General features: G+C 45.1%; 2 protein-coding genes across 10 annotated transcripts in view; both read left to right on the top strand.

Moving 5' to 3' along the window:
* The window catches only part of si:dkeyp-27e10.3 (UPF0606 protein KIAA1549), an 18,521-nt gene extending 2,035 nt beyond the window's left edge, over positions 1 to 16,486 (top strand). For 3 of the 6 annotated variants that reach the window (XM_016665569.1, XM_007541222.2, XM_016665568.1), the window contains 19 exons: positions 1,585 to 2,772; positions 2,850 to 2,932; positions 3,127 to 3,426; positions 3,497 to 3,683; positions 3,829 to 3,888; positions 3,981 to 4,132; positions 4,942 to 5,119; positions 5,210 to 5,394; positions 5,470 to 5,675; positions 5,918 to 6,045; positions 6,182 to 6,196; positions 7,827 to 8,035; positions 8,104 to 8,339; positions 8,719 to 8,854; positions 10,405 to 10,590; positions 10,719 to 10,771; positions 10,851 to 10,978; positions 11,918 to 12,072; positions 12,361 to 16,486. In XM_016665569.1, the coding sequence (XP_016521055.1) occupies positions 1,585 to 2,772; positions 2,850 to 2,932; positions 3,127 to 3,426; positions 3,497 to 3,683; positions 3,829 to 3,888; positions 3,981 to 4,132; positions 4,942 to 5,119; positions 5,210 to 5,394; positions 5,470 to 5,675; positions 5,918 to 6,045; positions 6,182 to 6,196; positions 7,827 to 8,035; positions 8,104 to 8,339; positions 8,719 to 8,854; positions 10,405 to 10,590; positions 10,719 to 10,771; positions 10,851 to 10,978; positions 11,918 to 12,072; positions 12,361 to 12,585 (4,010 nt within the window). In that variant the 3' untranslated portion in view covers positions 12,586 to 16,486. The remainder of the gene's footprint in view (positions 1 to 1,584; positions 2,773 to 2,849; positions 2,933 to 3,126; positions 3,427 to 3,496; positions 3,684 to 3,828; positions 3,889 to 3,980; positions 4,133 to 4,941; positions 5,120 to 5,209; positions 5,395 to 5,469; positions 5,676 to 5,917; positions 6,046 to 6,181; positions 6,197 to 7,826; positions 8,036 to 8,103; positions 8,340 to 8,718; positions 8,855 to 10,404; positions 10,591 to 10,718; positions 10,772 to 10,850; positions 10,979 to 11,917; positions 12,073 to 12,360) is intronic. The other 3 variants (XM_007541225.2, XM_007541223.2, XM_016665567.1) reach the window with 3 other exon arrangements.
* Positions 16,487 to 17,129: 643 nt separating this feature from the next.
* svopl (SVOP-like) overlaps positions 17,130 to 23,099 on the top strand; it is a 10,039-nt gene continuing 4,069 nt past the window's right edge. The window contains exons 1-11 of one of the 4 annotated variants that reach the window (XM_007541219.2): positions 17,130 to 17,356; positions 17,982 to 18,079; positions 19,322 to 19,413; positions 19,489 to 19,587; positions 20,749 to 20,820; positions 20,901 to 21,025; positions 21,102 to 21,165; positions 21,233 to 21,358; positions 21,446 to 21,574; positions 22,198 to 22,271; positions 22,579 to 22,775. In XM_007541219.2, coding sequence (XP_007541281.1) covers positions 17,154 to 17,356; positions 17,982 to 18,079; positions 19,322 to 19,413; positions 19,489 to 19,587; positions 20,749 to 20,820; positions 20,901 to 21,025; positions 21,102 to 21,165; positions 21,233 to 21,358; positions 21,446 to 21,574; positions 22,198 to 22,271; positions 22,579 to 22,775 — 1,279 coding nt within the window. In that variant the 5' untranslated portion in view covers positions 17,130 to 17,153. Of the gene's footprint in view, positions 17,524 to 17,942; positions 18,080 to 19,321; positions 19,414 to 19,488; positions 19,588 to 20,748; positions 20,821 to 20,900; positions 21,026 to 21,101; positions 21,166 to 21,232; positions 21,359 to 21,445; positions 21,575 to 22,197; positions 22,272 to 22,578; positions 22,776 to 23,099 lie in introns of all 4 variants that reach the window. The other 3 variants (XM_016665570.1, XM_016665571.1, XM_016665572.1) reach the window with 3 other exon arrangements.

The following is a 23,099-nucleotide window of genomic DNA, read 5'->3' as shown; positions in this document are numbered from 1 at the left end:
TATCTATCTATCTATCTATCTATCCTGCACATGATTCGGCTGCACGGCGTTGCCATGGAAACAGGCCAGATGAAAGAGGCTGTGTGTGTTTAAAGAACGATCAGCTTTAATATTCTCGTCATTAATAAAGAGACGATCAGCTTCACTGAAAATCATCACAGTAAAAATGAGTCTTTGGGTGTGAACATAAAACATCTGATTCCTCTGTTATTAATTAATCCACTGAAAGGAACTTTCTGCTTATTATTAATTTCACTCATCAAAATCTAAATGAATGTCCAGATATTTAAGATCAGCTTCATCCTATTATCCATGTGCTTCATCTGAGTGACTGGAAGTAAATCATTTGTGTCTGTGGAAATCCAACCTTTTGGTTGGATCAAATCAACTCTCCCTTTTGACAGGAAGACATTCCCAGCAGAACCAGAACCAGAACCAGGCTGTGTGCTGCGCTGACTGGAGGTTCTGAACAACCAGACTCACTGAGCAAGGAGTACCTTCTATGAGAACGACAGTTACTACAATATTTTCAGATCAATACACAATATTATTTTAAAAAATAATATTTTGGAACCTTTTGTGAGTTAAAGTAAAATATTACAGCAACACAATAAATCAACCAATCACAGCATTACTTCATGGTCAACCAGACGGTTCTGCTGTTGATTTATGGTAACTATATACAGAATATTCAGACTAAATACCTCAAAATATGCAACCATTACAATAAACAGGTAAAACTGAAATATGACAAACATATCTGAGCTTGATCAGCTGTAGACCCTGTGGAGCTAAACATTAGCAAAGTGCTAACAGATCAATACCTCTGCTATCATCAGAAACATTTATTGATCCAAACGCAGCAATGAAAGTTGACCTGCAACCAGGAGACTGAGGAGGAGCGAGAAAACCTTCAGATGATCCACGACTCGCTTCCTGCTCCTAATGGCTGCGCTGGTTCTGCTGCTTTGACCAGAAAGCAGAGAAATCTTCACTGAGCTGCTCGTCTCCATGCAGGCGGGTTCTGTGTACCACCAACCGACAGAACAAACTGCTACTGACGGCGTGCACCAGCGTTACGGTTGACAGGAACCAAATGGACACCTGTAGCTAAACGGTAGAAGAACTAGGAGTCAGGAAGGAGAGGTGTGACTGGGCCAGCCAGTTAATTTTAAAAAGTCCAAAAAGGTGCCGACAAGCCAGGGGACCAGTATGGCAGCCCAGTTAATTGGTTGATCATCACTTGGTTTTGTCATTCTTCCATTCAAGCACTATCATAAAATGGTGGAAATAATGTTTAAATGAAGCTGTCTAGTCAAAGGCCTTTGACTGTCTAGTCATCTAGTTATAGCCATTTTGTTCTGAGACCCAGAGAAAAACAATCATCCCCTTTAGACTTTAGCTCTCAGAGCTGCATGAGTCTCGCTAGCACCTCTTTATGACCAGCACATTTCCATATCGAACACTTCTGTGTGATAAAGGTTCAGGGGGGTCAGGTAGTTTGTGGCCCTCAGAAACTTTCAGGGGCCCAACCAAAGGTTCAGGGGTCAGATTCATCACATTCTCTTCTTTTATTCTCTACAGGTGTGTTGGATTTGAACAGGACAATGGGGTCATCGTCACATAATTCATCACCATCACCCGCCCCCCCCAGGGGGGCCTCAGACTTTGGTTACCATGGTAACAGTGCTGGAGCTGGCTCAGCAGAGGACCAGGAAGCTGGTGCTCAGGGCATCCACCTACTGCTGAGACCTCCAGACCTGCTGGCCCCCAGTCTCCCCCCGGTACTCCCCCCACACAGCCAGCCCACTCTCACCCCTCCACCCCCCTGGGAGCAGGGCCCCTCCCTAGAGGAAGCATGGGGCTCTGGGGACTACCTGGAGACTCTGTCCTTCATGGTGCCTGACGGGGAGGAACTGGGCCTTGCCACGCCACTACCAAGCCACCCTTGGGACGCGGAGTCTGATGGGGACTGGGTCTCTTATGACACGGCCTTCCCGCCCCGTCCAACACTCCCTCTGTTCTCCCGTCCCCCCATCATCCCCTCCTCCACTCCTACTGTTCCCCTTCACACTCACACTGCCCATCTGGATGTTTTTTCCACATGGGATGAGGAATACGACCCGGAGGACATGATGCCTCTGGAACCGACGGAGGTGCTGCTGCCGGACATGAACAGTCTGGAGTACTACACCAACCTTCTGGCCCGGGAAAAGCAGAAGGAAAAGGAGAGGGAGAAGGAGGACCAGATACATGGTACCAAGTCCAGACCCTCCATTACTCCCACAACAACACAAACTCACCTTTCTCCTCTGACCCCAGTCCCAACCCTCAGTGGGCCTCCACCAGATCTAGAGCATAAACATCCACCACGAGGACCCTTCCCTCCCGTCACTCCCTCACCTGCTCTTACAAGTGAAAAGTCACCTACTCTACCAAACACCTCCCAAACCCCTTCCACTCCTGCTCCACCTTCTCCAAAAACCAAAGACCATGGTCCAGGCCTCCCTCCTCGTCCCCCATCTAACACTACCAGCCAGGTGCCACCCCCTCCTCCACTGGGTCCACCGGTTCGGCCTGTCAAACCAGAAAGACCATCAGTGATCACAGAAAAAACAGCAAAACCTCCAGCCATAACGACTACCACCCAGATTACCTCCATCAGCCTCACCAGAGGGCCCCCAGTTACCACACCCAAAGGGGCCCAGACTCCGCTCACCAGACAGTACCTGTGCAATGTCACCAAGCCTGAGCTGTACCTGGTCAGAGTGGGTAAGTCCCCCAGCCTGCATGTGACAGGAAGCGCTGCTTCTTCCTTCAGCCACCTGATGAACTTGTTTGTTCTGCAGTGAGTTCTAAAGGCTCATCGGCCGGGTTCAGTCATGTCCGCGATGTCCTGAGGAGAGAGTTCAACCGCTCAATAGAGCTGCAGGTAATCATGTGAACCCATGTACAGTCTCTGGTTTCAAAGCTGGTTTCTTATTATTACTAATTATTGTAAAGAATAAACTATACTGTGCATAAGCTAAGCAAATCCAGCATTATTTCACCTGAAGGAGTTTGGTCAGCATTTTCTGACTTCAGGATGACCCAAACAAGCTTGATTCTCTCTGCTCTGTTTTTCAGTTCCTGAGAACTCCATCCAGTTTTGCCTTTCGTGTCGTGTCTGGACCAATGATATTCACTGCCGTATCTGTCATCAATGCTCTCCGTCAGTCACCGCGCAGTTCAGGCCCCATTCCTACAGTTTCCCCTCTCTATACCATACCTGACCTCTGGTACCAGATCCACTCGGTGCTGCAGTTTGTTCCCACCCATGTTGATGTCAGAGTGTGCAACTTTAGTGAAAGGGTGGAGCGAGGGCTGATAATGGCATATGCAGAGAGCCGAAGAAGGTCACATGAGGGAGGAAACATCACCGTCCAGGTGAGTCTCACCTGTTCATTGACGCGCTGATGTCAGGTCAGATAGTTACATCTCTGACCTCTTCACACAGCTGCTGAACATCACAATGAGCAAAGGCTGGCCAGCAGTGGGGCAGAAGGTTCCTGTTGACATCACTTTCGCTGTACGAGATGGGAGGGGCTATTTGGTGGGGTCAGAGGTTAGCGAACACCTGAGGAAGCTCAGCTTGGTGGAGTTCAGCTTCTATGTTGGATTTCCTGCTCTGCAGATTGCAGAACGTACGTCAACACACAACTGAAGGTTGAACACTGCCGATCGCTGAATAGTTCAGCCACATTTCATAGAAGTAGAAAACAGTTCAAAGGGTTAAACACATGCACTGTAACAAGTGTGAGTTTAAATTTGAAATGCTTGTGTTCACAGCCTTCTACTATCCTGAGCTAAATATGTCCCACCACCTGCGTGACACGTGGGTCCGTACAGGTACAAACGCAGCTCAACTCAACCTAAAGAAGGTTTAAACAGGTCAAACCTTCAGGTCTGAGAGTTTTTCTTGGTGCTCTGTGCTGTTTCAGTCCTGCTGGGTGTTCATGAGCAGCAGGTGGCTGAGAGGAGTTTTAAAGCTCGTCTGGAAAGACGACTGGCTGTGCTACTGGAGGAAGGACTGCAGGAGACCAGCAGGAGGCGCTGGAGAAGAGCAACCGCTGTGGGCAACAACAGTTTGCAGGTAAAACATGAAACATACAGTAAAATGATTCATTTTAATTTGAAGGTCTTTCATACCTGTGAAGGTCATGTGATCATTTGACTGACTTCCTTGTAAACTGACTCAAAACGACACTTGTTGTGAATTGGCGCTTTCTAAATAAACTGAACTGCCCGTCTGCCGTTTCTTTGCTTTACCTCCTTCTGTCAGATTACTGTTGAATAAAGGTCACTAGTGCCTGTGTGTGTGTGTGTGTGTGTGTGTGTGTGTGTGTGTGTGTGTATATATATATGTATATATATACATCTCCCTGAACAAGCCCCGGTAACCATCACTGTGGCAGATGTCCAACAAAGACTCTCAGGTATGAAAAACTGGACAGCACCAGGACCTGACATGATCCAGGCCTACTGGCTGCAGAAACTCACTGCCCTCCATGAGCGACTGGCAGCTCAACTGAAGCAGCTGCTACAGAATGGGACTCACCCTGAATGGTTAATTTTTATATATTCAATTCACTTCTATAAAGGGAATTGAATGGAATTGCACCATCTGATTCTCCAGGGCTGCTCTGGCTTCCTATGTAGCCTGAACTTTTGTTCTATTTTGTGTTTCACCTGTGCAAAATGTACCCAGGATGACAGACACATTGAATAAATTGATGTTAAGTTTTAAAACAAAATCAAAAACCATCTGTTTATTCTTCATTATGGTTCCTCATGAGAAAACCCAAATTCCAAAATTTGCATTCAGATGCAGAACTTTCTATGGAGAATCAGTCGGCTTGGAAATTCTTTTGGATCTAATAAATCTCCATTGTTGTGTGTCAGGTGGTGCGGATATCCAGGCTGTCCGGTCCAGAGCGCCCCCTAGAGGTGTTTTACTTCGTAGAGGGTCCAGGTGGGGAGAGGGTCCCGGCAGAGGTAACTGCAGCCACCATGAACCGCCTGGACCTACAGAGGGCCGCCATTGTTCTTGGACACCGAGTCCAGAGGCCTCTGGCTCAACGTGAGTGAGAAGCTAAATCAGAGACGGGTGTTCCTGGGGTTTAAATCTGAGGCATCAGGTCAGACTCATCTGTTCCTGTCCTGTGTTCAGCTGTAGAGACTCTTTCTGTTCCTCCGGCTGAGACTCAGAGCAGCAGCATTTGGTTGATCGTAGGGGTGGTTGTCCCTGTCCTACTGGCTGTCTTCATTATTATCATTCTCTACTGGAAGCTTTGTGGGTCTGAGAAGCTCGAGTTTCAACCGGATGCCATCAACACCATCCAGCAGAGGCAGAAGGTACAACTGGAAGTGGTAGATTTCCTCTGGTTGAGATGGAAACGAGTTCAACTCTGACACTGGTGTCCTCTGCAGCTTCAAGCTCCTAGTGTCAAAGGCTTTGACTTTGCAAAGCTCCATCTTGGTCAGCACAGTAAAGACGACATCATGGTGATCCAGGAGACGGGCCCACTACCTGCCCCAATAAAAGAGGCCACGCCCTCCGATGGCGGAGATCTCAACACTCCCAAGTCCAAAGGATCATCCACTAAAGCAGCACGTTCAAGTCGCCGCAGGGGAAGGTCAGCGAACTCCTGTAAAACCTCTTTAAATAGTTGAGTTTGCTAAACATTTCTGCTGCTTTTGTCACTTCAAACATTCAACTTTAAAATTATTCTCCTGTTGTCTGGATAGAAGATGTAGATGTGCCCCTGTTATCTCAAACGACTACAAGTCTTTTAGAAAAGTCCTCAACAACATTTGTCCACCTATCAATTCAGTTTATGTTCAACCAGCTGCTGGACTGAGACATTGTTCCCCTTAGGCTCAGCCCTTCAGACGGAGACTCGTTAGGAAGTGAGCAATCCAGCGGCAGGGAGTCGGCAGAGGAAAGCACCAGACCTGTGGCCACACCCAGTGAGGGCAAACACCACAGGAAGGCCCCTAAAAATGGTAAGACCTGATGATGTCATCATGTAAACTTTAAGTAGGAAGGAGTCACATATTAGGATAATGAGGAGCAGATCAACATATTGTTTTTTGATCAATTTTCTTTCCGTTTTTCTATTTATTGCACCCATGAATGAAGGGAGGAGCAAAATAGGTAAGTTTGACCATTTACACATTGATGCTACTCTTATTATTACTTACCTCACCCTCTCATACAGCTTCATCTTGCTTATTCTGAAGTAGATGCAAAACGATGCTTTCATGAGCAAAATCCAACCTGGAAAATAAGACATTTGCCAAGGCTTTTAAGGAATCTGGGGGTGTTTATGTTGAGGAAGGTGACTGCTGGACTAGGAATCAGATGAGACTGAAAAACTGAGTGCAGACCACTGAGAAACAACCAGGAGAATAAACAACTGGGTAAAACAAATAAAAAGATGAGCAGCATGTGAGCTCGTGTCAGCTCTTTAATTAATCACAAGTTTAAACAGTAACATCCTGCACAGCTGAGTTTTCAAAAATGATTTTGATTGTGTGGGATGACAGGAGGAGATGTGCAGCATCAGTGTTGGGGGTTATGCAACACATCGACCTCTTCAGCTTGTTTTCGCTTGACCAGTGTGTGCATCATGTGGGAAACAGACATGGAATCAGGACTTAACTCTATACAGCTTCACATATTCTCCTGGACTCTAGGGGGCAGTGTAGGGTAAGCATCCAACACTACAACATGTTGAGAAATATAAAACATTAGTTAGTAACAACATGGCGACATCCATGAGTGTGGTGGTCTGCATGGACAGAATCATGTTGACATTAATGTAAGTTAATACTTAATAAAATGTACTTTTTGTTTTTAATTGAAACTAAAGAGATTCAGTTTTAAAATATTTCCTAAACTTTGTCCAACAAATACATTTCTCAAGTGAAAATTTGATCTGGAAAATGTTGATTGTGTTTCATGTTGCGGTTCGGAGTTTGGAACATAATTTTTTATGGGAGGTTCTTTGTGGGTTTTGATTGTAAAATGTCATTATTTCTGTCTTTTAAAACAGCATTGGTGTTTGGACTGAACTGCAAAAACAACAATTTTGAACTTCCCTTAAGCAAAATAAGCCAAGTTGGAAAATCATATAGTTTAGATGTTAAAGCTAAACTCCAACTAAACCTCAGGTAAAATGACCAGTTTTTATTTCATTGGTTGCTTCAGTGCTTGATTTTAATCCCCTTCATCATTTATTTTTACACAATTTTTTATACATTTTAGTTTGTATGTAATTAATGTGTAGTGAGACTCTAATATACGTAAATAGTTTGGTTATGCCCGCCACTGTTGTCACCACGTGTTACAGTTGATTCAGTGATCAGTTCACCACCACACTATTTTACATTCAAATGAATACATGAAAAGACATTTGGCTGTGACTGGGGTCGGGTCGGTTCCCCTGCAGACTCCACTCTTCACCTCGTCTCAAACTGACAGATTTTTGTCCATCTCTTGCTGCCGACTGTCCCCATCGACTGCAGAAAGATGAAGACCCTAAGCCACCAGGACTGCGTCGTCCTCACACTTGTCCAGTTTGTTCAGGGAATGTTCTCTGACTTCTGTGAAATGATGAAAGCATCAGAATATAAAATATTTGTAGATTTAGCTGCTCTACTTGGTACCAGGTGGTTGGTTGATGTGTGTAAAATAATAACTTTTTTTGACTCCTCCTGAGAATCAGAGACTCCTTTTCGGTTTGAACAGTTTCCTGATCAGTCAGTTGTTCCTCTACCCCCAGCGGTCCCATCAGGCAGCGGTCCAGATGAACTTCTCTCCTCATCCTCCATCTTTGACCATGTTGACCGTCTCTCCCGTGGCTCTTCAGATGGAACCCGTCGCCAGGCCAACAAGGTGCAACTTATTGCCATGCAGCCGCGACCAAGTCCGCCTGCGGCACACGGCCCGCCACAGCCGAGTCCCTCCCTCACTGAAAAGGTCAATACTGAGGTAGGTCAGGCACATAATCCGCATGCTGCCATAAGTCATAATAAAGCATATTTTCTGTTGTCCAACAGGTGGCACTAAGGCACAAGTCTGAGATCGAGCATCACAGGAACAAACTGCGCCAACGTGCAAAGAGGCGGGGCCAGTGTGAGTTTCCTTCCATGGACGACATCATGGATGCTTTTGGAGACGGGCCGGTTCAGAGCGAAGCGGCCCAGCGGCTCTACAGCTCCGCCCACGACCACATGGACTGCATCCTTCAGGCCGAGGGAGCCTCACCCCTGACCCCCGCAGACTCCAGGAAAAGGTCAGGGTCGGCCAACGACATCCGAGCTGCGAAGTTTGAACTGGGATAAATCTGTGTCAGCTGTCTCTGTTTGTTAGAAATGATAAAATTATCTGGTTACTTTAAGAAATAGATGTAGTAAATGGTAAAAAGAACTCAAACATGCGTTACCTGTTTAACTTCAGGTTCTGCTTTCTTTACCTTTAGTAGTTTCTGATTATTTGGACCCTGAGGAGATAAAATCTAACTTTGCTGAATCTGTTTTCATGCTTCTCTGCACTAAAGCTGTACTTCTTGTCTCACAGGAGATAATCAAAGCAACACTTTGTAATTTAAAGATAGATAATCCAGTGTAGCTCAAAGCTGAATCAGATCCTTTTTGTGTGTTTTTTCTCTCCAGAGGGAGGCGCTCTCCTCGGGGCCGGAGGCCTCATCAAGGACCAGGAAGTCTTCCAGATACAGACAGAGATCGGCTGCTCACAGACCAGAGCGCCACCTACAGGAAGTACCCCGGACTCAACAATGTAGCGTACATGGTGGGACAAACCAAAGTTAACCACAAATCAGTCCACTGTGGGAAATATCAGAGCTGTACAGTTTTGGGAAAATGCTTTTAATGATTTGCTATGGAGCTGGAAATGATGTGGTAAAATCAGTCAACAGTCGGGCCACTAATCGGGAAACATCCGTCAAACAGAACTGGACCAATCACAATGAGAGAGGGATGTTATGAATGGGTCTTCATTAGTGGGCGGGCTACGTCAGGTTGCAGGTTAACTTCCTGTCACTGAAATTAAAAACTGTTCAGAGTGAAGCTCTCCGTTCCTCACCTGGCCACAATGTCACCAGCAGGAGGAGAATCAAGCCAGTGTAGTGATGGATAATAATGTGTACATCATACCAAGTTAATGCTCTGGTTCTGGTGTTTTACACCACAGATGTACGGCTTGCAGCTCATCCTGCTCCAAGAGATGGCAGAACTTCTGACCAATCAGTCGTTCCTCTGCTCCTCCTCGTACAGTGGTCCCATCAGGCACCGGCCCAGATGAACTTCTCTCCTCATCCTCCATCTTTGACCATGTTGACCGCAGTTAAATTAAAGTCATAATTGCGCTCCTCCACGTCTGCTGGTCCACTGCAGTTGTTGAGATGTTTGCACTTTGCGAAGTCCGGCCCGCATTGATGTAAATCACGGACCAATTAAGACATGCAGTCTGTTGCCACTCAAATCGCTGGTGGACAATACCAAGCTCGGTGTGCTGGCGCCATCCCTGAGGTGGTTATGAAAATGGGGAAGAGCTGAGCAGAGTGCATTAATCTGTTTTTTTTTATTTTTTTTATTAAATTTTAACATTCTCAGTGATCTAACCTGCATACCAAAGAGAATATTTGTATTCTGACAGTATTTTTTGCATCTGGCTGACTTTTATCAGTCTTTTTGATGTGTAGAAGAAGAGCACCTGCTGCACATTGTGCCAGTGGGGCTCAGCAATGCCCCCTATCTGTGTGGCATGGTACTTTGTGCCTCACCCCGCACATTTTCACTGCATGGCCAGTCAGAAAAATCAAATATGTCCGTCTTAGTTATTGAATATATCAGACACACTGTGATCAAACATGAACGTAAAGAGAGACACTGATAAACATGCACCAACTATCTACTTTATTCCCTTGTGTGTGACACAGCGCCCCTAGAGGTGAGACTCAGTACTGCCTCACCTCATACTTCTTCCATGTATTTGAACAGGCAATGCATAAATGTGGAAATTTTTATCATACAATTGCTGAATCTCTAATCTTACAGACAATAAAATGATTGATAAATGGACAAAATAATTTTCTGTCATTGTTATAACCGATCTTACTTTTCATGAGGACAAGTGAGGCACTGCTTCACCTGTTTGTGTTTGGCGGATGGTCATTCTGTTACAGTGGTTGGTATGAGTACCACAGTTCAGCTGAGGATTGGTCTGATGTCGCTCTGATGGGGTCTTTGTGATATGATAAAATTTGACTTTCAGATTCCCAGGTGGGCCTGTTAAGAACCACCACAGCTGAACATCTTCTCTGATCCGTTTCCTGGCAGTCGGACCCTGACCTGCCCCCAGACCACGGCAGTCCCTCCCCTACTGATGAGGTGTTTGACTCAGCCCCAGCTCCTCCTCCTTACATGCCCCCCCAGCCTTCTATTGAGGAAGCCCGGCAGCAGATGCACTCCCTGCTGGATGACGCCTTCGCCTTGGTATCACCATCTTCACAGGCCAGTGGCGTAGTGAGTGACCCGGGCGATGGGCAGTTGGAGTCTTACCCTGCAGCCCCTCAACCCCAACAACTTATTTTCCACATTGAGATCAAATACTTTAGTTATGCACTGTGAAATGTTTCTACTTTTGTCCGCAGAGATACGCGGAGTTGGGAGTCTCCCCCACATCCATCCAGGGTCTGCTGCAGAGGTCAGCTTCATCTGGACACTTAGAAACACGCCCAGGTCTGTAGACTGAAGGATTAACTCTGTGTCTGTGTCCCAATCAGGCAGGGCCTGGGCTCAGGAGGATACGTTTCTACTGGAGAACAACTGCAGGAGTCAGTGTACTCCAACAGGGGGAAGTATGAAGACCCTCCTTCATCTTCCAGACCCCGACCTGTTGGGGGCAGTACAGGTACAATGAGCAAACATCCAGTCTTCTGATCTGAGTCACCACACTCCTGCTCTCACCCCCCACCAACAAATTGGTGACCCAGAAATACTCTTAACACCCCCACATACTCGGGCATACTGCGTGGACTCTGCGCGTACTATCTGTGGATGGTTGAGACTTTATATTCAGGTGTACTGATTGCCTAAAATTGTCTTGAGACAAATTTCTTTATTTACCACAATCCTAGTGGATACTAGCAAGTTTGATGAGCTAGTCGGGTGCTTAGCTTTGTTTCTCCTCCTTCTGGGAAGCCTCAACACACCTGTCAGTGCGGGACAGAGAATGGTTCACATGTTGGTTCATCCATCAACGTCAAAGAGCCGCTGCTGAGTCAGCAGAGCTTCCTGCTGCTCAATGGGGCAGAGGAGCTCTGAATACAACTGCAATCAAACAGGATCCATTCATAATAAGCTTAACTTATTATGTTCCAGAAGCACAATTTTGGTCGACGTAATAATTTGTACAGCTATCCACAATGAGCAGATACCCGATCATCAGTGCCGTTGTTTGAAAAAAACGTCACACTCAAATGATCAGACCACCTCTCTGCGCCGTTTTCTGTATAATACACCATGTCAGTGTAAATGTAGCTAATAAAGCCTGTTGCTGTGGAGCATTTTTGCTTTTTGTGACATCACTGTATCATGTTGACTTTAAAATAATATGAAGTGATGTGACCCCCACCCTAACCTCAGCAGCTTGGTGTGTCATGAAATCCAGTTTGATGTTAACAATATTTCCACCGGGCAGCGGTCATAAAAATGTATCTTTCCACAGACATGTCCGGTGGACGTCCACTTTGAGTCCCCATAGAGTTTGCGCGGACCTCCACAGACTGAAGTACGCCCCATTATGTGGGGGCCTTTATTGTCTTGTCTGTGTCTTTCTGTTACCCTCCAGGGGCCCAGCTTCACCATCTGACTCAGGTGGGTTTGTCCAGTCAGATCGGTGCGTACCCTGGAGTAGGTCGCAGCATGTCTGGACCCACTGGCTCCAGCTGGCACCAGCAGCACTCAGACCAGGACCTGTCCAGACCTGGAGGTAGCAGAGAAAGTGTAAGCCATGAAACGGACGAGATCCAGACCATACAGAACAGTTCTATTGGTTAAATGACTGACAGGAACTTTTGGGGTACAAGAGTGTATATCTCATTTAGTTCTACCCTACCAGTGATGTTACTCACAACAGACATGTTTTATTGAACCTCAGTCAGCCTTGTTGTTCCTTTTCAAAGTGCTTTATAAATAAAGTGCAATGGGATGCTAAAGATGCTCTGAACGTCGTTCTAATCTACAGCCTCGCCCCGTTTGTTGAGAATTAACTCATCCTTGTATTTTCTCCAGGTGCTGTCGTTCCCTGAGTTCTCCTCTTCATCTGTTTTTCAAATGCCCAGCTCTTCATTACGGGACCCATCAGCTCCACCCCTCCTCTTAACCTCGCCCACCCCAGAATATCCACCAGAGGATGCCTCACCATCTGCCCACACATCCGCCTCTCTCATCAAGGCGATCAGGGAGGAGCTGCGACGGCTGGCCCAGAAACAGGCGGCAGTGACCAGCTACCCTTAACTGACCTGCACCTTTTCAAATCAGGAGTTACAGTAGCTGTTCTACTAGTTGGTCAAGTACCTTGAACTGTGCGGCTAATCGTAAAATACCCATGATCTAAATGGCAGCGTCTCCTGACGACCACCAGGACTTAACAGGGTTTTATCTTTTTATTTGTCTGTCCACTACCCTTTCACCCTGCATTCATCGCCCAGATTCACATTTCCACTAAAGTGCTTCCTGGAGTAGATCACTGAGGATCGGCCGACCTGGACTCCTACACTGAATCATCCTTTTTGAACTTCTGGAACAACAATACAGCCCCCAACCATGAAATGAGAGGTCCCTCTGGAGTTGTGAAGTTGATGGCCTTTTGTGGTCTAGTCATCTACCTTCAACTCTAGGAGCTCATCCCTCCTGGCCTTCTGAAGTGGATAATACCTGTTGGAGTTCTGAAGCAGAAGCATTGCGATTGGTTTGATTTTGAACTTGGATTGTACTTCTCAATTTCTGAACCTATCTTAGTGGGAGAGTTTTCAGTTGGTCTTTAGTGAACTAGTCACACATCCTGCTCTTTTGGTTAAAGCAGCATTGTTGACCTTGCTGAGTGAATGTCTCTAGGAGTTGTACAACAAACTGTTTTGCTATTGTCTTTGAGTTCCTGGTGTAAAAGGCCCTTTAAACCTTTGGTCACTGCTCCCTACTAGAGTTATGAAGGCTGGATGACCCATCAGTCCTTGTTGAGGTAATTCTTCACATGAAGAAACTTCTGAACCCTTGTAGACCTGATGATGGGTCTTATGGTTCTACAGCAGATTATCACTTCTGGATTAAATTGACCTTCTGAATAATCTGGTATGGGTTCCCCCTTTTAGAGTTTTAAAAATGTTGCTCCAGTGTTTTCTAGATTAGTTTTGATTCTTACGTGGACTTTATTCAACCTTTTTAGCCTTCTGAGATAAATGGGAAAGTGAAAATCTGCAGCAGATCGTTGTTTCCAGGATAATTGGGCCATTGTTAACCTAGAGGGAACATGTGAAGCTCACTATCCTTCCAGAACCTGCGGGCATTTGCCCATTGTTGGGGGTGTATCGTTCCTTCTGAAGTTCTGAAGTGGGTAATCTTTCTGGGTTCCCTGTGGTGCTAATTGTCAGCCTCATTACTTTACACATTGACCACATACTGCCTTCCATGATCCATCAGCCACGGTGATCATGTATGCATCTACGAACCATACAGAAAATATATTTGCACTGTTTATAGCAGGAGGTGCAGCAAAGTTCTGACAGCATGACAAAATACACACACAAATACATACATATATATGTGTGTGTGTGTGTGTGTGTGTGTGTTCATATAAAGGTATATAAATGAAATACTTAGAAATAGAATCCCAACGAGCACAATATTAATGTGAGAGTTACTATTGGAGTATTGAGATGTTGTGTATTTTTTATTGCTTATATATGAAATGATGCTTTAATGCTTTATTTAAATCAAAAAAAGACCAAACTACTGTTCCATGGTTGTAAACTCTTGTGTTTGAGCTTGCTGTAGATTCTGAGACCGTTTGTTGCGTTGCATCGCTGCTAGCTTGTGTGTTTGTGTATCGGTGGTAAAAAAGAAATTGCAGCAAAAGCATCACTTCTCCAGCTTTTTGTGATTTATCTGTTGCTCCCGTCTGTTTTCTGTAGACCCTGAAGATGGCGCTAATGTTATGTTGGAGATGGTTCCAGTGTTTCTGTAGGAGTGTGGAGATGGGGGTCTTGGTATTCTTCTCAGCTGCAGCTGCTTCTCAATGAACAGTTTGATGCTGCACACAAGAGGAACAGCCATGAAAAGAATGATTCCTCTTTTCAGTGAAGCTCCAAAAAAGGGAGGAGAAAAGGAAAAGAAATGTCACCAACCTGAGCTGCTGGTTTAGTTTAGTTTCCATGGAATTTGGTAGAACTTTTCAGTTTTGAGAGCATAATCGCTGAAAACAGAATTATTGGCAACAGACCCACACATTTAGCATCTGAACGAGACCTCGTTCAGTTGGTGATGCTTCCAAGCGGCCCCAGCCCTGCAGCAGCAGGAAATGTCCAGAGTGAACTCGCGGTGGTAGGAGCTTACGTTGCAGGGGAAAGGTTTTGTAATCACAGCTGAAAAAAGCATAAGAAGTGCTGCTCTGGTCCAAACACACCTTGGTTCAAAGTCAGGCTGACGGTGGTTTACTGGTTTCTGCTCAGGTCAGTCAAAGAGCTGCGTTTGTCTCGCCGGCAGCTTCTCTAACGTGTAACCGTTACCAAGGTTACGCTGATATGACGAGCTCTACATTGTTCAGTCAGCTTGTTGAGCAGCGTTTAGACAACTCTGTCCACACGGCAATGAAAGGATAAGGTCCTTTTTCATTTCAAAATACGAGAGTCAAGCTGAACGTTTGCACATTTCCATCAGATCCTAGAATTCCTCCTGAGGTCTAGAATTGAAATGTTGAATGTTAGAGAAGAAAAAAGCTCCTATGTTGTCCTGTTAGGATGAGCCAGCTGAATCAAAGTGTCCATTCCTCATTGAGCTGAACTACAATAAGATAATTCTCTACTGGGCTAGTGTTGCACTTTCTGCAGTTGGGACGCTTCATGTTCTGGTTTGTTAAAAGTTCATGTGGCTCCAAAAACCCAACCTGAGGCGCAGGCCATCATTACTTTATTTTCTGTTTGTGGCAGCTTTACTGGAAGTCTGCACACATCTAGATGAAGGCTTGCTGGAGTTCAAGTGCAGTTTTGGACAAGCTTCTTCTTCTTCTGTCCCATGGTGTCCACAAGCCCAACTTGTCTCAGGAAGTCCTGACGCTTTGATTCAGCCGTTACCAGACGGCTGCGTCTCTCTGCTGAAAGAATCTGTTGCTTTCTGGAAAGCCGTTGACCTTTTGTCTGTTTGTGTTTCCACATGAGCTTCTGCTTTTCTTGGCATGTTCCACCATGTTTAAGGCTTTAGCTGTTTTTGATGTCCCCAATAATGTTCAGCATGCTGCTAAAATACGTAAAAGTTCAAACAGTGAAGAGTTGTTTCACGTCTCGGTCAGTGAGCAGTGATTAATGTCTGAGCTCATTATTCATCAGCTTTTTTTAAATACATTTCCAAATGATATTTTTTAATCTAAAAGAAGATGGCTCTAGTAAATAGTGTATAAATGAAAGTGGACATGATGTTGAATAGAAATATATATAAATATATCTAAAAATATTTTATCTGTGATTGCTAAATGGACTGGAAGATCATCTCGGCCTGGTGCCAACTCATCCTTCATGGACCAACTGCAGAATGCTACTGGCTTGGAACTCTGATTGGACAATGCACCTGTCCGTCAAGCTGTAGGGCTTAGCCACGCCCACAGGATCACATGGTGCTATTTCACAGACTCCAGGTGGATCTGAAAGCCACCAGATCACCATCATGAAAACGACAAAAGTCCTGCAGATGTTCCAGTCTGCAGGTTCCTCCTGAATGTTTCCAGCAAACAGTCACAAGGTGGATGTTCCTCCATGACTCGGTGTTTTCGATGCTCGCAGGTCACAGAAGATCCTTCACTAAACAGTGTCCAAAAATATTCTATTTGGAGTTTTGTGATTCTCACATCTTTTTTCTCCTTCGTCACGTTGGACCTAATAATGTACACTATCATTTTTACCTGAACTATGTATATTTTTGGACCAATTGAGTCACTGTTGTAGTGCAAAACTGGTATTTTAGATCCATTTGTTAGCAGAGCGGTAGCTGGACCGTCCTCATGGTCTCCAGGCTGCCAAGTGAACCATGAGTTGGTTGTAATGGAGTCCTTAAAGTCAAAGCTTAAGTTGGGTCCAAAGAGACCCAGAATGGGAGTGAAAGACCTGTGGACACGCAGGGTGGGTTCATCCAAACTAATTCTGGGTACGAATTGACCCCGCTCTGAGAAATGAAGAATATCTGGTCCTCAGTGAAAACTGCAGTTTTGTCATGAAGGAACATCCACTCAGCTGTTGCTCTGAGCTCAACCACATTCCTGTTTGTTCTTCAGAACCCGACGGCCTGCCCTGACTCGGTGAGTCCAGCTGTGACCTGATGGACTCGTGGGCCGGGCCGGGTCTCAGGGTCTCATGGCGAGCCTCGCCTCCTAGACGCTCTGTGAGCTTCATAATCTGGTGTTTCAAGTCCGACTGATTGTGTTAACAGACATTAAAGACACATTCGGAGTCAAACCTGTTGTCATTTATGAAAACTTTCTGCTTTTATCCACTTTAAACTGATGAAATATTCTAAGTGCTTCTCTGCTGTGCTGGAAAATCATTTCTTATATGGGATTTAAAAAAAAAAAAACTTTACAAAAGTGTTTCTTAAAATTAGCGTTGCTTTTACTGTAAAGTCCTCGGATTATTTCTGGAGAACATCGAGATGTTTTTATCCTAGATGGAGAACATGTTCAACCCAAAAACCTCGATATTTAGTTGCTTTTGAGTCACTGCTAAGTAAACCCAACTGCTTTATTTTCTGGTTCGGTTCCAGACTGATGATGAAATCTGAGCTGCTTGTTTTCTGGGCGTTCTGGTTCTCTGCTGTTTGCGTTAATGATCCTCCTCACCTGCAGGCTTTGGGCGGAACCGGACTCCTCCCATCGCCGAACGCAGCTCCCTCCACCCGCGGGCTCGGTGATACTTCCTGATGTACCTGAGCAGGTGAGGAGGAGGAGCAGAGCGTTTCTTCATCCTCACTGCTGCCATTTGCGGCATGAAAACGCAGCAGAGGATCAGCGTTCGGCTCCAACATCAGAGTAAGTCGGTTCTCTCCTTCCCTCGAGTCCAGTGCGCTTTAAACACGAACCTCCTTCCGAACAGCAGGTACCGATGATCTCACATACGGGACGGGATCGGTAAGCTCCGCCCACCGACGTCAGCACGTTAAAGCCGGTTGAGCGTCGGAACACCTGAGTGCGTGCAGGTGAGGTCTAGACCAGAACTCACGTCAACAGAAGGAGACCACAGCTTGTTCTAGATTAATATTCAGAGAAAACGGCCTGAGCCACTGAGGTCCCGGTTCGATTCCCGGTCCAGGCTGAGTCCTTCCTTCAAGTCCAGCTACTGTTGAATAAAGAAACAAACAAACAGGCTTCGTGTATGTTGATATTCAGTTTTATTATTAGATATGTTGTACATGCGCAAAAAAAGCCACAAACACTTATTTTGAAAGCATTTATATTAATTTGAGTTAATTAAAGCATCCAGGAAAAATGATAGGAGGTAAAATGTAATTAGCGGTGGCTCTAATTTGGCAAATGCTTGTAAAAACTGATGGACAGCAGCTGACAGGTTTTACTTGTTGAACTGTGTGTAAAGTCTGAGCTCAGCTTGGTGCTGCAGGCCGGGAAATGTTTCTGAAAGAAACGATTCTTGCTTTAGGATGACGGACTCTATGAAAACTCAGCTGGTGAGCGCCATCCATCTGCAGCAGGTGGAAATGCAAGAAAAACCTACAGGCAACTCGCAGGGCAACAATGGTGAGTTTGATGATCAGGTAAATGCTGACACATCTGGTTTTCCTGGACAGATAATTATTTAGAAAAATATCATTATTTATATGAGAAGAGAGAAATCTGAGGATGAGAGGCTAGAAATCTGGAGTACTGATGACATTTCCAGATTTCTGATTATTTTTGCTGATTCGTTACAGTTTTAAAGGTGGAACTAAAGATCCACATGGAAGTCGCATCATATGTAAGGAGGAATTATCAAACAATAAACTGCAATAATAATTCTGTACATTTTCCCTTTCAACATGTACACAAACGTTCCCATCACATAGTCTCACTGGCCACTTTATTAAGTACACCTTGCCTGAACCGGGTCGGTACCAGTCTTCAGGACTGCTTTGACTCTTTGTGGCTGAGATTCAACAAGAGTTTCAGAAACATTCCTGTGAGATTTTGGTGCATATTAAAATAACAACAAATCGATCAGCTAGATCCATGGTGAGAAGCTCCAGGTCACAAACTTCCTAAAGATGTGCTGTGCTTCAGAGGAAGCCATTGCAGATCAGAAAACTCCATGTTGCAGCTGGTCTGATCTGGATGAAATGACATTATCCTGCTGGAAGTAGACAGACAACCTGGCTGGAAGGTTCAGCTGAAACTCAGTTGGTACTGTCAGATGGTCGTTGGACCAAGTATTGTTCTCCAACCTGTTCTGGTCCAGTTTTGGAGTCTGTGTGAATTGTAGCCTTAGTTTCCTGTTAGCTGATAGAAAGTAGTACCTGTTGTGGTCTTCTGCTGTTGTAGCTCATCTGCTTGAAGGTTTGATGTGTTGTGGATTCACAGAATCCATTCTGTGTGCTTTGGTGGTAACCAGTGGCTATTTGAGTTATTGTTGACTTTTTGTCATCTAGAACTAGTCAGCACTTCTAGTCCTTCAAAATAAAACTCCATTAGTTGATGTCCTTTACACCCTTCTGCTCCATTCTGATGGTCGCTTTCAATTTCAGTCAGTTGCCTTCCACACGTCTAGATGTGTTGAGTTGCTGTCACATGATTGGCTAAGTTACTCTTTGTGTTAACAAGCAACTGGTCAGCTGTTCCTCATAGAGAGCTGCTGAGGGAACATAGTGTTTCCAAGATGACAGAACGAGTCCATGACTTGCTCCAGCTTTGCAACAGATTCTCCAGACAACTCTAGTGGAGGTGGATGTCTGTGAGGATCTGGAGGAATTTAATCTGACTGAATCTCTGGACTGTTTTCAATTGCAGCAGATGAGAAGTTCACTGTGGAACAAGCTGTGGAAACCATCGGCTTTGGACGCTTCCACGTCCTGCTGTTTGTCATCATGGGCAGTGCCAATGTGAGTCTGTCTTGGCCCCAGCAGAACTGCAGTGAAGGTGGGACATCTGCACACTGACGCTGTGTTTTTGTGCAGATTGTGGAAGCCATGGAGATCATGCTGCTAGCTGTGGTTTCTCCAGAGATTCGATGCGAGTGGCGCTTGGAGGACTGGCAGGTCGCCCTCGTCTCCACGGTGAGTTTCAAGCATAAACTCAACTCTGTGTCACAAATATCTTTGATAAAACTCTGCTGAATGTCACTCCAGTTATTTGAAATGTTGTTGAAGGTGAGCTGCAGAGGTTATGGAGACATTCAAAGCAGAATTTTGATAACATTTTCAACATTTTATTAACTAACATTTTATTAACCCTCATTAACAAAAGAAACTGTTGGAGAACTGGACTGGCAGAATCTCTGAATAGTTTGGGACTAAAGATTTGAAAAGAAGTGGAATTTCTTTCTGGATGGTTGTTCTAAGGAGAGCGCTCCAGTAATCCATGACTACAGATCAGGATGATAGAAATGTTTGACTAAGCAGTTGATTAATGTTCTGACAACGGAAGTCTGAAGGTTTTTCTTTCAGACTTCTTAAAACAGGGAACCAAGAAACTTCATAAGTGCAGGATGATGACGCCTAACCCTAATTCCAGGCGGAGGTCCTCAAAGTAACACATCCTTGTTTTTGTGGTGGTAAAAATGAGACCATGATGATTTTTTTTTAGGTTTTTCAACAATAATTTGAGATTGTGCAATCGACAAACTATTCTGGTAGAGAGAAAAATGTCTGGACTGCAATAACAAAGTTGCTTCAAAGAGATGTAAAGTAATAATTTGCCTTTTGATTCAGCTATCAATTCATTCTGGTAGAACTCTGCCATCATCTCACATCTTCACCATTTAATGATCTTCGCAACCTGTCTTCTGAAAGCTCTCTCTCTCCGTTTGTTCATTAATGGCCCCACTTGTTGCTGATTCACATTATTTAACGTTTTCTGGACTCCACAATAGCAACGTCCAGCCTGCTAACCCGGAGAGGATGTGTTCATTCATTCAGCGTCAATGGAAACTCGTATTATTTAACATGTATCCAAAGGAATAATTTATCATAACCGCTTCAAAAGCATTTGGACATAATTTCACAATCATATTCATTGTTTTGAGGACACCAGAATAAATAGATTTGAATAATAAGGGATTATTTCAGCCTGCATTGTGAATATTTGACTTTATGACACTCGGTTTTGTCAGACAGCAGTGACTCACCACCATCAGTTTGAATCAACGACTGAATGTCGTTTTGCACTCTACAAGTATTTATGCTGTTGACGACTGACTGACCGGATGTCTCCTTCAGATGGTGTTCGTCGGCTTCATGGTTTGTGGAGTTTTGGCCGGTTACATCGCTGACAGATATGGACGCTGGAAGGTAGAAAATGGCTGATTTCAGTTGCAGTGCCATTGGTGTTTTTCTGTGTGCTTCTTCTTGCGTCTTTGTGTTTCATTCAGGTTGTGTTTGGAGGTTATGTGTGGAGCGCCTATTTCTCTCTGCTCACGTCGTTTGCTCCAACGTATGGCTGGTTTATCTTCCTGCGGAGCATGGTGGGCTGCGGCGTTGCAGGGGTGTCACAGGGGTCAGTTCACACAAAGCAGCAGTAGACTGAAGATCCTGCTCTCTGATTAGCTAAACATGGTTTGTTTGCTCTTTAGGTTTGTGTTGAAGACAGAGTTCATCCCTGCCAAGTATCGAGCTTACCTGCTGCCTCTGGGCACTGTGAGTTCTGCTCTCTCAAACTTTCTTTCTCAAAGCTACAGAAGCACTGAAGCTCTTTGTGTTTCAGATCTTCTGGATGACCGGCTCCATGCTCATCATCCTCCTCGGCATGCTGGTGGTTCCCACTATGGGCTGGAGATGGATGATCCGGCTCTCCATCACACCAAGCATCATCCTCATCTTCCTCTTCAAGGTGCAGGTTCTGCTCCAATTGTTTGTTTCTGTCATGTCTGTCCCAGTCAAAGCATGAGATGTTTCTGTTTGAACTGATGTCCCCCAGTTTATTCCTGAGTCGGCCCGTTACAACGTGTCAGCAGGGAAAGTTGATGCTGCCGTCAAAACCCTGCAGAGGATCGCCAGAATGAACCGAGCTTCTCTTCCTCCTGGACGGCTGGTGGAGCCCGCTCTGGTATTTTCTGCTTGCTGTCTTATCTTCCTAGAATTACACAGAAAATACCTTGACTACTGTGAAGACTTGTAATCCTTGCTGTGACCTGATGGTGTCAGTGTTGCATCATGGCTCAAACAATGACGCAGTAGTTTGTCAGTGCTGCATATTTTCCCATTTAAAATCCGTCTCACCCAGAGTGAATTTGACAGCTTCTGTCCATTTTCTTCTGCATGGATGAGGTCCTGTTGTTGAGTCAACACGTCCAGAAGGAAACCCAGACGTCCCTCTGCTCTCAGATCTAATCAAAGTTGAAAGTGGCTTAAAAACTCTCTAAAGGGAAGAGTCTAGAAACAGGAATGGAGAATGATCCTCTTGTTTCATTGTGAGAAGAAGCAGAAAAAATCATAACCATAAACCTCAGATGACCGATGGTTGTTTGTTTCCAAATATGACTTGAAGCTGTTACCGTCATGTTCAGTGGTTTTTGGATATGTGTTTAACATGTATGCATATCTGTGTGTGTGTGTGTGTGTAATCCCTCATTTGATTTTCTTTAGAAACAACATTTTGTTGACATGCTAATCTTAAAACCACATTTAAAAGAGAAAAAACAGATTTATGGCGTGATCTTTGTTTCCCAGAGGGAACGTGGCAGCTGGAGGATTCTGTTCAGTCCAACCTTCAGGAGGACGTCCCTCCTGCTCTGGTACTCATGGTAAAGTTTGTTCATCTTTGAAAACATGCCGTCAGAATCAGCCCGAGTCGATCACCATCAGGACCACAGTACCCTGGTCTCATCAAAATTCTTGTCACTTATTTGCTTCTGAGTTCAGGATTTTTGCTGTTCAAAATGAAAATAAAGTTCTGTGGTTTTTACTTTTGGTTACTACAGCACTTTGAGTCAAAAGTGTCTACATTTACATGCATTTATATTTTTGTAAGCCCCAAAGCTGCAGGAAGGGGAACAACGGAGCATCCAGGTCAAATAAAGTCTCAGGATCTAGTTTCTGTCTGCCCTGCAGGTTTGTGGCGTCCTTCGCGTACTATGGCTCGGTGCTGAGCAGTTCAGAGCTGCTGGAGAAAAACCTGCTGTGTGTGATAAACGCCGACGCAGAGCATCAGGTCAAACACCGCCATGAGAGCGGACTCTGCTACTGCATTCCCTTTGGAAGCAGCGACTACCAGACGCTGCTCATCAGCTCCCTGGGAGAAGTCGCATGTGAGTCCAGCAGTCTGAATGTGTTCATAACGACCGGTTCAACCTCAATAGGAGGGTTGCTGGTCCGATTCCAGCTCCGTCCACCTCTGTCCTTGGGCAAGATGCTTCTCCTGCCTTTCCTGCTGGTGGTGGCCCAACAGGTGGTCAGGGGGCCGAAGGGGGCCCAAAAACCCGATAGGAGTTGTCTGTGCCTGGCAGTCTCTCCTTGGTCAGACCACTTCAGGGCAACTGTGGCTACTATCCAGTAGCTCGCCACCATCAGAGGGTGAATCAATGAATGAATGAATGTAGAGCACATGTGTCAAACTCATGGCCCGCGGGCCA

Source organism: Poecilia formosa, unplaced genomic scaffold (genome assembly GCF_000485575.1).
Source record: "Poecilia formosa unplaced genomic scaffold, Poecilia_formosa-5.1.2 Scaffold594, whole genome shotgun sequence".
NCBI lineage: Eukaryota > Metazoa > Chordata > Actinopteri > Cyprinodontiformes > Poeciliidae > Poecilia > Poecilia formosa.
Note: the sequence above shows the minus strand (reverse complement) of the source record. Positions and strands in the feature narration are given on the sequence as shown.